General features: G+C 46.3%; 1 protein-coding gene across 1 annotated transcript in view; it reads right to left on the reverse strand.

The window, feature by feature from the left end:
* Positions 1-16442, reverse strand: part of SNX19 (sorting nexin 19) — a 38748-nt gene that overhangs the window by 11816 nt on the left and 10490 nt on the right. Inside the window, exons 6-8 of the mRNA XM_048513113.1 lie at positions 12214-12310; positions 11192-11378; positions 10045-10174 (exon numbers count right to left, since the gene is read on the reverse strand). Coding sequence (XP_048369070.1) covers positions 10045-10174; positions 11192-11378; positions 12214-12310 — 414 coding nt within the window. The remainder of the gene's footprint in view (positions 1-10044; positions 10175-11191; positions 11379-12213; positions 12311-16442) is intronic.

The following is a 16442-nucleotide window of genomic DNA, read 5'->3' on the forward strand; positions in this document are numbered from 1 at the left end:
TGTATAATGCCATAGAGTCTACCTTCTAAAGTGGCCATTTTCTACAGGTGAACTGATCTCTATCACCTGAGATTAACTGTAATAGTGGGAGATTTCCAACCACTACCTGGAGTTTATACCAACCTACACTACAGTGACTTGCAGCAATTCAGTATTGTACATCCTTAGACATAATTGCCTAGGGAATGGAAGTGAGTCGTGGACTAAAGTTCCAAACAGCCCACCTCCCCCACCGGGCCCAGCAGCACCTGCCCGTCGCCCCAACCCTTCCCTTCCCCACAACAAACCCCTTGTGGGGTACATGGGGCTGGCAGAGTCTGAAGAGATCTATGATCAGCCCAAGGTCACCAAGAACACTTCTCTTGGGAGAGCGTGGGAAAAAAAACCCAGTTCACCAGATAAGAGTCTACCACTCACCTGGAAGAATGGGGAATCAAACCTGGTTCTCCAGATTAAAGCCCACCACTCCTAACCACTAAGCCACACTGGCTCTCCAAATAAATATGGCGCCACTTCAATTCTCATCAAAGGTCTCACAAAGCAGGGTGTGCAATGATTCCTGTTAACTTTTTTTTTTGGGGGGGGGGCGAGGTGCAAGAGAGAATGTTGGGAATGAAATAAGCATGAGGCTTATTAGTAGGGGAAGCCAGCAAGGGGTAGCCGCTTTCTTTATTCTCCAGTTGCAACCTATGGCCTGCTGGGACACTCATCCTGTCCTTTCTTTCCTTCAAAAGTCCCAGTAGCGTGTGTTATTTTGCATCTGGACTGAATATTCGCCTTTAGCGCTGGTGGCAAAGACTTGAACAAATGGTTCTCAGGGAGCTGCCAATTTCCTACAGAACGTGTGCCCAAGACTCAATAAAACTCAGCAATAAAATCACAACGGGACAATGCACTTAATTATTACAAGCAAGTGAATTGTCCCGATTTGTTAGACCACGTAAATCAAACAATCATTTGGATAAACGGCATAATTTTTTCCACCTGTAGCAAATGCTTTGGCTGGTCACAACTTGGAATTCTTAATTTTTTTGAAAAAATATTTAAAGGTAGTGAGCATCTCTGGACAGAGGAACCACTATTTGGTGCTGGGTGACTTTATGTTTCTGCACTGGTCATAATTTTCTCTTCTCACATTAAACTGGAAGAGCTTTGACTTGGGACGAGCTGTCCTGATTTATGGGCTGTGTAGCAAAGTGTTTACATGGCACGAGATGGAACAATACAAAATTCCGGCAATCCAGTTTTTTTAAAAAAAGCAGGGCTGCCTAGCTGGATGAGATCAAGGTCTACCTAATGGATGAGTGGGAAGAATGAATTAAAGATTTCAGCAATCAGGTCTTGGGCAATATCTTTTTCCTTCCTAAGGACATGAAATAGTGCTATCAGTTAAAAGTCTAACTAGATGAAGAAGAGTTTGGATTTATACCTCACCTTTCTCTCCTGTAAGGAGACTCAAGGTGGCTTACAAGCTCCTTTCCCTTCCTCTCCCCACAACAGACGTCTTGCGAGGTAAGTGGGGCTGAGAGAGTTCCGAAGAACTGTGACTAGCCCAAGGTCACCCAGCAGGATTGTAGGAGTGCAGAAACACATCTAGTTCACCAGATAAGCCTCTGCCACTCATGTGGAGGAGTGGGGAATCGGTTCTCCAAATTAGAATCCACCTGCTCTTAACCACGCTGGCTCTCGATGGGACAACGGCCTGGCTTCATTTATGGCAGGAGATCCTGGAGGGTTTTCAAGGCAAGGGACATTCAGAGCTGTTTTCCTTGCCTGCCTCTGCATAACAACCCTGTGCTTGCTTTGTGGTCTCCCATCCAAGTACTAACCAGGGCCACATTGCTTAGCTTCTGAGAACTGATTAGCTTGGGCCATCCTGGGCCATCCAAATTAGTGGTGGGAGAGCATGGTTCTCAGGGGCACCTCCCCTGTTTTGCAAGTTCTCTTCCAGCTTTCAGTGATATGAAAGTTATTTTGTTTAATCTGCCACTCACTCCTCTCCCAGTGCCAGCTATGAAAGGTACCTGCTAGAAATTTAACCTCCTGCAAAGACCCCAGGGAACCAAAAACAGCTTTAGGTCTAGACTGAATGAAATCATATAAAATATGTGAAAGAAGTGATACCATAATAACAATTGTGTGCTGTGAACCGACTCAAGGCAGCACCAGGCCCATATGGTTTTCAAGGTATGAAATGAGCATAAGAACATAAGAACATAAGAACGAGCCAGCTGGATCAGACCAGAGTCCATCTAGTCCAGCACTCTGCTACTCGCAGTGGCCCACCAGGTGCCTTTGGGAGCTCACATGCAGGAGGTGAAAGCAATGGTCTTCTGCTGCTGCTGCTGCTGCTCCTGAGCACCTGGACTGTTAAGGCATTTGCAGATTTGGTTTGCCACTCCCTTCCTCTATGTAGCAACACCTGAGTCTTCCTTCATGGTTTCTTACCTAAGAACTAATCGAGCCCTTTGGGGGTGAGGCGGCCTATAAATCTAATAAATAATAATAAAAATAATAATAATCATGGATGGCCCCTGCTTAGCTTCCAAGGTCTGGTGAGATTGGGCTATTTATGTTGCTCAGTGACACCCAATGCGAGCCAGCATGGTGTAGTGGTTAAGAGCAGGTGGACTCTGATTTGGAGAACTGGGCTTGATTCCCCACTCCTCCACCTGAATGGCAGAGGCTTATCTGGTGAACTAGATTTGTTTCCATGCTCCTATGCACGAAGTCTGATGGGTGACCTTGGGTCAGTCACAGCTCTCTCCAAACTCTCTCAACCTTACCTATCTCACAAGGTATCTGTCTTGGGGAGAGGAAGGGAAAAGAATTTAACTCCTTACAGGAGAGAAATGGAGGTATAAATCCAAACTCTTCTTCTTTTTCTTCTTCTCCTACTGCAGATGCATCCAAGTAGAAAAGAAAAATAGAAAACTATAAGCTTTACAAAATACCTGTATTTGGTCTTGTAAATATGAATGCACACAATTAACTTCATGAGCTTTAGAACTTCTGGGGAAAATGGTATTTGCGCATAATTCAGTATTAAACACTGGAGAAATCCAGGTAATTATGAGGAGGAACAGACACTGGCTAGCAGTGCCCTCTTGTGTTGACAAGCGAGAATGTCCTTTCCAGTGGAAACTGGGAGAAGAAAGGTGCTGTACAATTTCTGAGGAACATTGCCGCTTCATCTTTGAATCTGCTGCTCTAAATTGTAGGAATAAAGGAAAAAATATGAACTAATGTATCAATGGCCCCTAACACCATGTAAATAGTGCAGGAGCAGCAGTGGCGTAGGAGGTTAAGAGCTCGTGTATCTAATCTGGAGGAACCGGGTTTGATTCCCCGCTCTGCCACCTGAGCTATGGAGGCTTATCTGGGGAATTCAGATTAGCCTGTACACTCCCACACATGCCAGCTGGGTGACCTTGGGCCAGTCACAGCTTCTCGGAGCTCTCTCAGCCCCACCTACCTCACAGGGTGTTTGTTGTGAGGGGGGAAGGACAAGGAGATTGTAAGCCCCTTTGAGTCTCCTGCAGGAGAGAAAGGGGGGATATAAATCCAAACTCTTCCTCTTCTTCTTCTAAATTAAATCTGATCATACTGCACTGGTCAAAAAAAGGAGATTTTATGCACGCGATTTAGCAGTGTCAAGCAGTCAAGAAATTCTGGAAGGACAGTCCTTCCAGAATTCTACAGAATGAAGGGATATGAGATTCCAAATGATCTACAGTGTGACCTGCTAGAAATTCTCCCTGATTATATTTTGAGAATTTAAAAAAATCCACCTTTGATCTTTTTGACAGAAGCAAAAAGTTTACTTGCCGAGAATGGGAAAAAGGCAGACTGAACAATGAACCTTGGATTTTAAAAAAGCCTGGAAAACAGTAAAACCAAAATTAAGCAAATTAGCCAGGCTGATAGATGGGAAAGCTAAGAAAGATGCAAAGAATACATTTCCATTTTGGAATATTTAACCACACAGTTTAATTTGTCCAACAACAGCTAACTGAATGAGAGGGACTAAATCAGGAAAGGAAGCCACTGCTTTCCATCTCCAAGTCCTCAGCAAGGCTGTTAATGATAGGATGCTCTGAAGATCATTAATCACGGGCATAAGTCGGAAGTGACTTAATGGCACATAATACACACACACCTAACTGACTTTCAATGTGCAGCATGCACAATTAGAGGACATAATAAGTGTTCTAATAAGCATTGTTTAGGGGATTAGAGTTTTAATGATTTGTGATTATTATTAGTTTTTCTTCCAATGCACAGGTTTTTTTTTAAAAGAAAGTTGTATCTATGGATGTCCATTTGACCAGAGTAGTCCAGGCTAGCCTGACCTTGACAGATTTCAGAAGCTAAGCAGCATTGGCCCTGGTTATTACTTAGATGGGACACCACCAAGGAAGCCCAGGGTCACCAGAGGCAGGCGACGGCAAACCACTTTGTAATATCTCTTGCCTTGAAAAACCCATCAGAGGCCAACATGATAGAGTAGGGACTTGAACCTGGATCTATGAAATCGTAGTCTGACACTCTAACCAGTTCGCTGTGCTGGTTGGCTTCCACTGAGTCAGGACACTGGCATGTCCGAGCCACCTCGGTCTACCAGAACTGGCAGCAACTGTCCAGGGTTTTGCGCTGAGGTCTTTCACATCATCTCCTACCTGATCATTTTAACTGCAGATGGCAGGGATTGAACCTGGACCTCTTTGTAGGCAAACCAAATGCTCTACCGCTAAACCACAACCGCTAAACAGCTACAAGCCCCTACAAAGTTGATGCCTCTGCTCTGCACAGTAAAGAGGGAGGTCCCAAGCAAGATACAACTATCAGGAACATTTACTGGATCTACCGTTGCCGTATCTGCTTAAATAGCTTTCGATTTTGCATGCAGCAGTTTGAGAGACTTCATTCCATGCATGTCATACTGAAGTGCTGGAAGGAATCTGAAAAGACAGACAGACCCACTGGCGGGTTGGATGATGCTCAGCTCCCGGCCAAGTGAATGATATATCTCATTTATTTTAACTTCTGCTTTGGAACTTGACACCCATTCTGCTCTCTGAGTGCACCCACATTTCCCATTTAAACAGACAAGAGCTCTTCAGAGCTGCCGCCCCACCCCGGCTGCTTGACATGAAACGTGCTCAGGTTTCCAAGCGCAGACAGCCAGGATATGACGATATGTCCTCTCTTTATCTTTGGATTAACAGTTTGTATATGGCACGGATCTCAAATGATACTCAGGAAGGAGGTTGGCAAAGTGGACTTACGAGAAGGGCTTAGTCAAGGGAGGCAGGCTGCCAACAGGAGAAGCGGAGCACGGATGTCGGGAGCGTCCAGAGCTGAAACCGTAGTGAAGCCTCTAGAGAGAGGGAGATACAGCACATTTTCCCCTACTTTTTTGGACTGATTTCCAGAGTCCCTTGTCCCCTTCACCTCCTGGCTCAGAAAGATGTTTAGAAAAGCTCCAGGTGGGGGAAGAGTCTCCGGCCAAAGCGGAAAAGATGGGATGAATATAAGAGAAGTGAAATTCGATTAAAAGGAGGGATCGGAGTGGGTGGTCAACAGACTATCAATTATAATATGGTTGACGTGGGAGATACAAACATCATCTGACATTGAAGTTTTCCACCTTAAACTTAGTGAGGATTATTGTCCTCTGCTGCAAAAATGCTCGAGAAGTCACTGTGGCTGTTACCGGAGCTTTTGCCCAGTTCAGAACTGGGCTGGGCAGGCACATGTGGACTCCTGTTTGTCATCAAACATGTTTCAAGTCCTTTTCATCCATACAACTGCAAACGCTACTTCCCCTTCTTCAACCAAGATGACCCACCACTCAGTGTACTGTGCCACAACTAGATCCGACCTTCTCCAAGGGACTCAGGTCCCCTCTACCACTTTACCCTCACAACAACCAGCAGCACCTCACGGAACAAGGCCGGTTCAACTGAGCACGTGTGGCAGGCCCAGGGTCAATCTGGTGAGCGGGGATTTGAATGTAGGAATTCCCAGTTCAACTGCAGCGCCATGCTGGTTTCCCGAGAAGCTTGGGAAGGAAGAGGGAAAGGAGTTTGAAAGCCACCGTGAGTCTCCTTACAGGAGAGAAAGGTCATGGTATAAATCCAAACCCTTCTTTCCCAGGTCTTTGACTGGGCTGCATGGTTCTTCCCTATGTATGCTGAAGGCAAAGGGACCAGACTGGGTACTCCTAAATGCCATGGCAACATTCTTCAAAAATGGTCTTATCCTCTAGTATTTTAGTTTTCCAGGAAATCTATTTTAAGTCCTGCTTTGCTGGAGCAGCCCCTTTGTAGGCATACGAGGGAAGCGGGCCAAGGGATGCGGCCAAGTCTCCCGTCCCCTATCTCTGCTCTCACATGGCACTGCCAACTGGTATTGCATTTCTCACAGACTTACACATTCTCCTTTCCTGTCCTCTGCCAAAAGACATCCTGTCTGTTTGATCGGCCAAAGGTTGCTGGCTGTTCCTTTGGGTCCCACGTGATTGTCTTGGGAGTCTGAATTCTGCAGACGGACCCTTGATCCCACTATAATCTCAGTTCTGCGGTGAAACCGGACTGCTTTGACAAGAGGCAAATTCCTAGAACACCCTTTTCTGCAATTGAGCAGGCCACGTTTCTTTTTCTTTAAAAAAGCTTTATTTTAATGCAAGTCTGAGGTCAACCTCTGCCTTCTTAGAATGTGTTTCTCCTTTTACCTCATGGCAGAAGTGGTGCCTCTTCTGAGCTGGTACCATCTGAAATACACTTATGCGTCATTTGAAGAAGAAAAAAAGCTCCCTCAAGGCTCACTATTTTGATCACACACATAGGGGTGACAGCTGAGCTACCGTTGCTGAGGAAAGGGGGTCACAATTTTGGGAAGAAACCCCATAGAAGGATTCAAATGTGTGACTCGCACCGCAGTGTATGCACAACCCCCAATTGTCGTAGTGGAGAGGCAACAATGAGAACAGAGATTGGGTCAAAAGGGGAGTGTTTACAGGCCAAGTAAAAGAGGAGACCGCGTATGCTGGAATCTTTTCTCGGCTCCCAATGATCTCATCTCTTGGCTGACAGTCCCTGCCGATCAGGCCTCAAAAAAGGATCACTCCACGTTACATAACGGGACAGGCTTGCTCGTTTCGTTCATCTGGGAAATGCCTTTTTTTGGTCATGCCCTTTTCCTCTCCGGCCTGTTGCCACAGAGCTTTCTGGCAGGAGCGTCTTAGAATGGGATGCCGATTTCTGTCACAGATTTCCCTTCCCAGACGGAAGACTGAGAATGTTTTCAGAAGAGAAAGAGGTTGCTGCTCATCTGCAGACAGACAGCAGGCACTCCAGTATCAGGTACACAAAGGTTGATGACCTAGATGTGGCGACACACGCAACCTGCGACGCTTCAAGCAACCCCCAGATTTTAAAGGAAATCAGGATAACTGACATGGATCAAGACACCTGTGTGTCCAGTTGGGTGTTATTTAGACAGAAGACACTTTTGGCCTGTGATGAAGATGCTGCCCAGGATGGAGGGATGAAAAAGAGCTGGTTTTCATAACCGGCCTCTTCTCTTCCTTTAAGGAGTCTCAAAGTGGCTAACAATCACAGTTTTCTGTGTGTTTTCTCCTTCCATCAAAGGAATGCCTTCAGGGGAAGGCATTCACACCTACTCAGGGATGGGGCTCTTCTCTCTTATGTTAATGGACCCTTTTCTTCCCTACGATTCCTTTGATGCTGGCAACTACAGCTAATGCCAACTCTGTCTGCCAGCTAATGCTGGCAACTACAGCTGATGCCAACTCTGGAGGGGGGCTGCGGTGGCAGGTGGCTATCTATCACAATGGTGCTCGCCTCTCCTTTCTCTGTGTCTTTCTCAAATTCTGTGGGAAGAGGGTGGGGGAGGATTTATGGTTACTCCATGGGGATAAAGACAGGGGCAATTGCAACTGTGGTCAGAACTGGCTGTAGCCAGGTACGTGCTGCTGATTCCAATAAAGGTTCCTGATCAAACATTCAGAGTCCGCTATTGACTTTAATCATGGAACCTGACAGTATGCAGGTATGGCTTCCCTCCCAAGTCTGAAAAACAGCTGGAGGATAGAAGCTGCAGGTGAAAACTTGTACATTCAGCATCCCTTCCTGCAGCAAATCAGCCTCTGACCCAGCTGTTTTGCAGCTGCATAGGGCAAACCCAAGTCTACCATGGACTGCCCAGTTCTCCCCTATTGGGATCCTGCCAGGGATGTTTCAGTAGACACGTTCTGCTGGGTATTCAGGCTAGCCAGGCAGTGAACGAATGGCTATTTCTCCTGCAGAAAATACCCAGTCCGCATGACAGCGCCCCAGACAACCAGGGTCCAGCATATTAGCAGGTGCTGACATTCCGCTGAAAGGCCTCGTGCCTGCGAGCATCTCTCTCAAGGGTATCAGTTTCCAGCTCAGTCATTCTGCCTTTAAAGGCCCTTTTCAGAAATGCTGCTCAGAGACACAACAGCTCCAGCCTCTGCTTTCCCCAGCTTGGCTTTCTTTAAAAAGAAGTTGGCTTTCCAGCGGCTGCCAGGACCTCCTTGACCGTGAAGCTTCTTGGCAAACTTCTCCGGCAGCAACTGAAATAAGACAGACCTCTTAACAAGCTGTCTTTTGTGCCCCAGGCACTGTCCTTGGGGTCATCTGCCGTCATGGAGGGGAAAAGAAACCCACCGAAACCTCAGATCAGTATAAGAAAGTAGGGCCATGTAGAGTCAGAAAGGGATCAGAAACTTTTGATTGGTGGATGACTCTGGAAAAAGCTTGGATTGATTGATAAAAGCCAAGTTTAACTAGGGGAGATCACTGCAGATCAAAGCCAACTGGCTTAGTTGGAGGTGCTGTTTTGGTTCTGGTGTGCTACTGGAGTTGTGACCGGAAAAAAAAAGCAATATGGAACTTTTGCTTTCCCAAATGTGCGATTACCTATTAAATGCATGTTAATCTTCAAAGCCATGCAATGTTTTGATTGGTTGCAGGGAAGTCATGCCACTCAAATGCTCAATCGGTGTTGGGATGCACACCCTCTTCAGTGGTGGGATCCAAAAAATTTAGTAACAGGTTCCCATGGTGGTGGGATTCAAACTGTGGTGTAGTGCCAATGGGGCTGGATGGGGCACAATGGGGGCATGGCCGGGCATTCCGGGGGCGGGGCATTCCTGGGCGGGGCTGTGGCAAGGACGCAGCCACTGCGCCGGTCCTTGGGAGGGAAACGAATGCACGCAGGCACAGGCTGCCACGCACGCCGGTGCACCTCCTGCCAGACTGCTTCAAGTTCTGCGTGCTACTGCTGAGAGGAGGGGCGTAACTAAGGCAAAAATCACGTGGCAAAATCACCAATTAGTAACCCCCTCTCGGCACACACAAATAATTAGTAACCTACTCTCGGGAACCTGTGAGAACCTGCTGGATCCCACCTCTGACCCTCTTCCATTTAAACCCAATGTTTTGACAGCAGGAAGCAGCTCTCGACCAACTCTCAGACAACCCTGATCTGGGTGAGGCAGGCTGGCTTCATGTGGAGGAGTGGGGGAACAAACCCAGCTTTTCAGACTAGCACCTGCTCCTCATATGAGGAGCGGGGAATCAAACCCGGCTCTGCTGCTAAGAGTCTTCCACTCTTAACCACTACACTATGCCCTGTGTGCTGCATTACATGTTTGCCCTGCACAACTGTCCAATCTGATTTTTCAGGCTAAATTACACCCCAGGGGTCCAGCCATGGAGTTCAGTTCTAAGAAAGGTACAGCAAAATATAGAGGGGGTCACTGGAGCACTTTGAAACAGCTGTGGGAAAAGCTCAGAGCGTGCCTGTAATCTCCTCTTTGAAATCCCATGAAAGATACAAAGAGTCTGCATACGTCTTGTTGGAAAAATCTACAAGCAGGACAGGAGTCAGGGGGCCAGGATTTACTCTAAAACCAAGAGCTATCCAGGGCTCGCAGCCCCTCCCTAAGCTAAGCTCCGACTCACTTCTCCTGGCCCAATGACACAGCCTTACCTTTGGATCAAGGTCCCAAAAAGCACGTGCAGGACCTTCTGCATGTTCTCGGTGCACAACCAGCTCCAGTGATCCATCATGACCAAGCGAAGGAGGTCCAGCGCTGTGTCTGCCAGCGGCGTCTCTGATTCTGCCGAGGCAAAGGAGAAAACCAACTGTGGCTCAATGAAGGGACCTTCTGGGCCCTCTCTAGAACCCCTAGAGGCTGCTGAAGTTTTTTGGAGATAGGGAAAGAAAAAGAATGGGCAAAGCTGGACCACTAAGGTTGTGCATTTGCCAAGGAAACCAAAACCCACCCAGAGAGAAGGTTTGGGAATGCAGCCATACAAGAGACAAATTGTTTTTTTTTAATTTATGTCATTTCCATCCCGTTTTTATCCCCAATGGGAACTGATGATGCCAAAATTGGAAACATCTGCCTTTACACCAGATTAACTATCGTGGTGCCCTGCAGATCCCAATTTGATGACAGACTAAGATCCTCCCTCCCAAACAAAACCCCTCCTCTACAGTTGCCAAGCTTCCTTAAGGAGAGCAAATGACTATTTACTATTTACATCCTCTGTTTACATTTACTATTTACACTTTAGTGTTTGCGTTTACTATTTACATCCTCTCCCCTCTCCAGTCTTTTTCATTCACGTCACTTTGCTGCCCCCTAATGGTAATTTCAGGACTTAGCTGCTGGGCTCTACAAAGCAGTTACAGAATAAACCATACATACAATCTATGTGTGTCTGTACAGGCTTAAAATTGTCTTCTTTGAATCCTGATTGCATATGGAGCAAGGATGGGATAGAAAATGAATTAGACAGAGTAGATTGCCCCACAACAGATAGAGGGTCATGTTTTGGAATGCTCCCCTAAGTTAAAAGCTCCCCACAAATAGAAAATCAGCACAGCAAGCTCTCTGTGTGCGTGTGGGGTGGGGTGTAGAGCTTGCTAGTTTTCTATTTGCATGAATTTTTTTCAATGCAAGGGATATTTAAGCTGGAATTCACCCCCTGCAGTTTGAAATGTCACTGAACATTTTGCCACTTAAGGCTGTTGCCTTTGAGATTCAGGCAGAGCCAAGAACTCCCTGTGAGAAAATGCAGGCAAGAGATACAAAGACAAGGTAAGACTCTGAAGCAGAAATAAAGCTCACCAGGAAGGTCGTTGCCTTCGGAGGGCCAGCGAAGCACTTCTGTGGATTTCATGTCCTGATCTGCTGAGCTGTCAAGGTCTTCTCCGCTTCCCTCGCTCTCCAGGCCTTCCTTGAGCATCGCTTCCAGAAGGTTCTTCTGTTTCTGGATGAAGGACTCCATTCTTGCTAGGGACAAACCCTCAGCCTCCTAAGAAAACAAGCAGAGCATTAGCTTCCCAGCTCCCCATGGAGTGAGACGAAAACAACGGAGGCTTACAAATGCTGCTATTCTGCCAAAATAATCCTTCCATGTTTGCTTCCCCCACATGAAAATCAAATATGGGCACTTTTATTTTTGCAACACTTTCTGCTTCCTCGGGTCACATTCCCCTCCCCAATTTCATCAACACCATTTGTAGCATTGTTGTTACAAATGCATATAACTGTCATGGAAGAGAAGAAGAAGAAGAGTTTGGAATTATACTCCACCTTTCTCTCCTCTAAAGAGACTCAAGGTGGCTTACAAACTCCTTTCCCTTCCTCTCCCCCACCACAGATACCTTGTGAGGCAGGTGGGGCTGAAAGATTTCCGAAGAACTGTGACTAGCCCAAGGTCACCCAGCAGGCTTCACATGGAGGAGCAGGGAAACAAATCTGGTTCACCGGATAAGAGTCCACTGCTCAGGTGGAGGAATGGGGAGCAAACTTAGTTCTCCAGATTAGAGTCCGTCTGCTCTTAACCACCATACCATGCCGGCTCTCTACAACAGATTAAAACGCCAGCCATGCAAACAAGTGAGACATTTCACAAAGATACGCTAAAGCACAGGTGTTAAACTAGCTGCCCTCCAGATGTTATGGACTACAGTTCCCATCATCCCCTGCCAGCATGATGCTGGCAGGGGATGATGGGAACCATAGTCCATAACATCTGGAGGGCCGCAAGTTTGACACCTATGCACTAAAGAAACATAAGAGGGAGTACTGGGATATCTCAAGCCCCAATCCTCCCGGAGCTTTCTTCAGAGAGGGTATGAACTTACACTAGTGCTTTCCCTCAGGGAGTAGGAGATCTTCCCTTGCGTTCCAGCCACATTCAACACTGGGGCAATTTTACCAGATGAGAACCTCAGCCTAGGCCTGTGAAACAAAAACCCCAACATCATTTCCAATCAATATGTTTAGGACATTTATCACCTGATACTCTCTTCTGAAAGAACTTCAGTTGCTGTGCGATCTATTGACTACATTTCCCAGGCTTCTCTGCTTCCCTGAACTTCTTCCTTGGCGCCATTTTCTGAGCTCGCTCAGCTCCCCCCAACTGTTTATTCCAATAATTTCTATTTTTAATTGGGGTATTGGGGGTATGGAGTATATGAGGAGTATATATGAATGCAAACATACATTATTGTAAAGGGGGGATTGAAAACATTTTAGAAACATTTTGGGGGATTTGTGCCGAAAGAATCTTAGGCCCCTTCCGCACACGCAAAATAATGCGTTTTCAAACCACTTTCACAACGGTTTGCAAGTGGATTTTGCCATTCCGCACAGCTTCAAAGAGCACTGAAAGCAGTTTGAAAGTGCATTATTCTGCATGTGCGGAATGAGCCTTAGATTCTTCCAGGGAGTCCAGACATGAAGGAAGGAAACCTTAGTGCAAACTTTCAAAATCTTTTGCGTGGAAACTCAACTCAGGAAGAGGATGTCACAGCTACATTCGGATCGACTTGCAAGAAACCAAGTCTTGCTGAACTTCGGCAGGGTTTGTTTCCAAACATACATTGGATCTGGCCACCAACCAAACTGCAAAATTCTCTCTAAGGAATCTATAAGCAGGGAGAGGCTGGAATACTTTGGAAGGATCTTCTGGCTTCTCCAAATAAAAACTGTTTATTGCTAAGGAATGCCATTTCCAGCCAAGGTATTTTTTAAAAAATACATTAGATTCCATTTTGTTTATTTGATGGCTTTAATGAAGTGAAATCTTGTTCCAAGAACAACGTCCCAGATATGGCTGCAAGCGCTGCAGCTCACCCTGTTCCAACCAAGAATCCCAGACCAGCCCAAACAGATCCAGTAATTTATAGAAATGGCAAACATTTAACATGGATGGTACCGGTCCACTGTTCCTCTGGATAAACAAAGCTAAGTACCTGCTGGCTCAAACATCCAGCGGTCCTTGAAGAACACACAATGCTCAGAGTAAAAATAGCATTAGGATAAGACTCTTTGGAGGAGCCAAAGAATACATTGTGGAGAGCACATATCCAAGCAGTGCTTCGTCGGCTGCACTGGCTCCAAGTGGAAAATCAGATCAAGTTCAAAGGTTAAGAATTAACTTTTGAGGCCCTAAAAGGTTTGGGGCCTTTGTATGTGTGGGATTGCCCCTCCCCCCAAGAATATTATGTTCTGCAAATAACAACTTACTGGTGGCCCCTGGCCAGGGGCATGGGTGGGGGGGGGGAGAAAATAACGCCAGGGCAAAATTGCGCCCGGGGAGCCGCCCCCTGCAACCCCACCCCTTAACTTCTTCTGTTGGCTGAGAAAAGCTTTCTGCTGTCTGAATACAGGCCAGGCTGGTGGGGTGGGGCCAGGCCTGGCAAGGCGGGGAAGGGGGCAGGGAGCAATTTTCCATCCCCCCAAGTGCGCCCGGTGCATGGCACACACACTTCCCCCCTACAGCTCCGCCACTGCCCCTGCCCACCAAAATGTCCAGCTGTCCTTGACTAAAGCTAGAGTCTTTTCATCTCTGACCTGGCGAAGCGCTCACTCAGATCCAGGCCCTGCGGAACCTGCGAGTTACGAGTTACAGTAATCCAGTCTGAAGTGACCATTGCATGGATCAATGTAGCTCAGTCGGGGTGAGCCAGGTTGGGTAATAATGATCTCATAATAGTAATAATCTCATCAGATTCTTTCTGTGCATAAGAACATAAGAACATAAGAACAAGCCAGCTGGATCGGACCAAAGTCCATCTAGTCCAGCTCTCTGCTACTCGCAGTGGCCCACCAGGTGCCTTTGGGAGCTCACATGTAGGATGTGAACGCAATGGCCTTCTGCGGCTGTTGCTCCCGATCACCTGGTCTGTTAAGGCATTTGCAATCTCAGATCAAAGAGGATCAAGATTGGTAGCCATAAATCGACTTCTCCTCAATAAATCTGTCCAAGCCCCTTTTAAAGCTATCCAGGTTAGTGGCCATCACCACCTCCTGTGGCAGCATATTCCAAACACCAATCACACGTTGCGTGAAGAAGTGTTTCCTTTTATTAGTCCTAATTCTTCCCCCCAGCATTTTCAATGAATGCCCCTGGTTCTAGTATTTGTGAGAAGAGAAAATTTCTCTCTGTCAGCATTTTCTACCCATGCATAATTTTGTAGACTTCAATCATATCCCCCTCAGCCGCCTCCTCTCCAAACTAAAAAAAAAAGGAGTCCCAAGCGCTGCAGCCTCTCCTCATCGGCAAGGTGCCCCAGTCCCTCAACCGTCCTTGTTGCCCTTCTCTGCACTTTTCTATCTCCTCAATATCCTTTTTTGAGATCGCGACCAGAACTGGACACAATTACTCCAAGTGCTGTCGCACCACTGCTTTATATATATAAGGGCATGACAATCTTTGCAGTTTTATTATCAATTCCTTTTCTAATGATCCCCAGCATGGGGAGTTTGCCTTTTCACAGATGCCATGCATTGAGTTGACCTTCCCATGGAACTATCAACTAAAGGCCTAAATCCCTTTCCTGGTCTGTGACTGATGGCACTGACCCCTGTAAGCGCGATATTATGTGAAGTTTGGATTTTTTTGCCCCTATGTGCATCACTTTACATTTTGCTACATTGAACTGCATTTGCCATTTCTGAGCCCACTCACCTAATTTATCAAGGTCCCGCTTGGAGCTCTTAGCAATCCTTTGTGGTTCTCACCACCCTACATAATTTGGTATCATCTGCAAACTTGGCCACCAGCGCTACCCACCCTACTTCCAGGTCATTTTATGAATAGGTTAAAGAGCACTGGTCCCAAAAGCGGATCCTTGAGGGGACACCACTCCGACATCTCTCCATTGTGAGAACTTCCCATTTACACCCACTCTTTGTTTCCTGTTTCTCAACCAGGTTTTAATCAATGGGAGGACGGCCCCTCTTATTCCTTCATTGCTGAGTTTTCTCCAACAGTCTCTGGTGAGGAACTTTGTCAAAAGCCTTTTGGAAATCCAAGTAGAACCAATGTCCACGGTTCACCCCTGTCCACATGCCTGTTTACACCCTCAAAAGAACTCTGAAGTAAGTTTAGTAAGACAGGATTTGCCTCTGCAAAAGCCATGCTGACTCTTTCTCAGCAGGTCTTGCTTTTGTACATGTTTTATAATTTTATCTTTAATGACAGATTCTACTAATTTACCAGGAACAGATGTCAAACTGACTGGCCTGTAATTTCCAGGGTCCCCCCCTAGATCCTTTCTTAAAGATTGGTGTGACATTGGCCATCTTCCAGTCTTCAGGGATGGAGGCCGATTTCAGGGATAAGTTGCATATTAAAGTGAGAACATCAGCAATTTCATGCTTGAGCTCTTTAAGAACTCTTGGGTGAATGCAATCTGGGCCAGGGGATTTGGTAGCATTTAATTTATCAATGGCTGCCAGAACTTCTTCCTTGTCTACCACTATCTTAAGCTAGTTCCTCGGATTAAGCCTCCTAAGAAGCTTGGTTCAGGTGCAGGAATGTTCCTCACCTCCTCTTGGTTGAAGACAGATGCAAAGAATTCATTCAGCTTCTCTGCAATCTCCCTGCCATCTTTTAGCACACCCTTTGTTCCTTTGTCATCTAACAGGCCTACCGCTTCCCTTGCTGGCTTCCTGCTTTTGATGTACTTGAAAAACTGTTTGTTGCTGGTCTTGATGTTCCATAGCCATCGTTCCCTCATAATCCTTTTTTTTGCCTCCCCTTACAGCTAACTTGCTTCTCTTTTGCCACCATTTGTGTTCCCTCTCATATTCTTCATCAGCCAAACTGGACTTCCATTTTCTAAAAGACATTTTCTTTTTTTCTGAGAATTTCCTCAACCTCTCTTGTTAACCATGGTGGCTTTCTTTTGGACTGGGTGCTGCCTTTTTCTAACCTGTGGAACACATTCCAGCTGAGCTTTTATTACTGTGTTTTAAATAACCTCCAAGCATCCTGGACAGTTTGACTCTCTTGATTTTCCCTTTCAGCTTCCCTGCGCACTACCTCCCTCGTTTTTGAGAACTTTCCCATTCTTAAGGCCAA

The sequence above is a fragment of the Sphaerodactylus townsendi genome, linkage group LG12, assembly GCF_021028975.2.
Source record: "Sphaerodactylus townsendi isolate TG3544 linkage group LG12, MPM_Stown_v2.3, whole genome shotgun sequence".
Taxonomy (NCBI): Eukaryota; Metazoa; Chordata; class Lepidosauria; order Squamata; family Sphaerodactylidae; genus Sphaerodactylus; species Sphaerodactylus townsendi.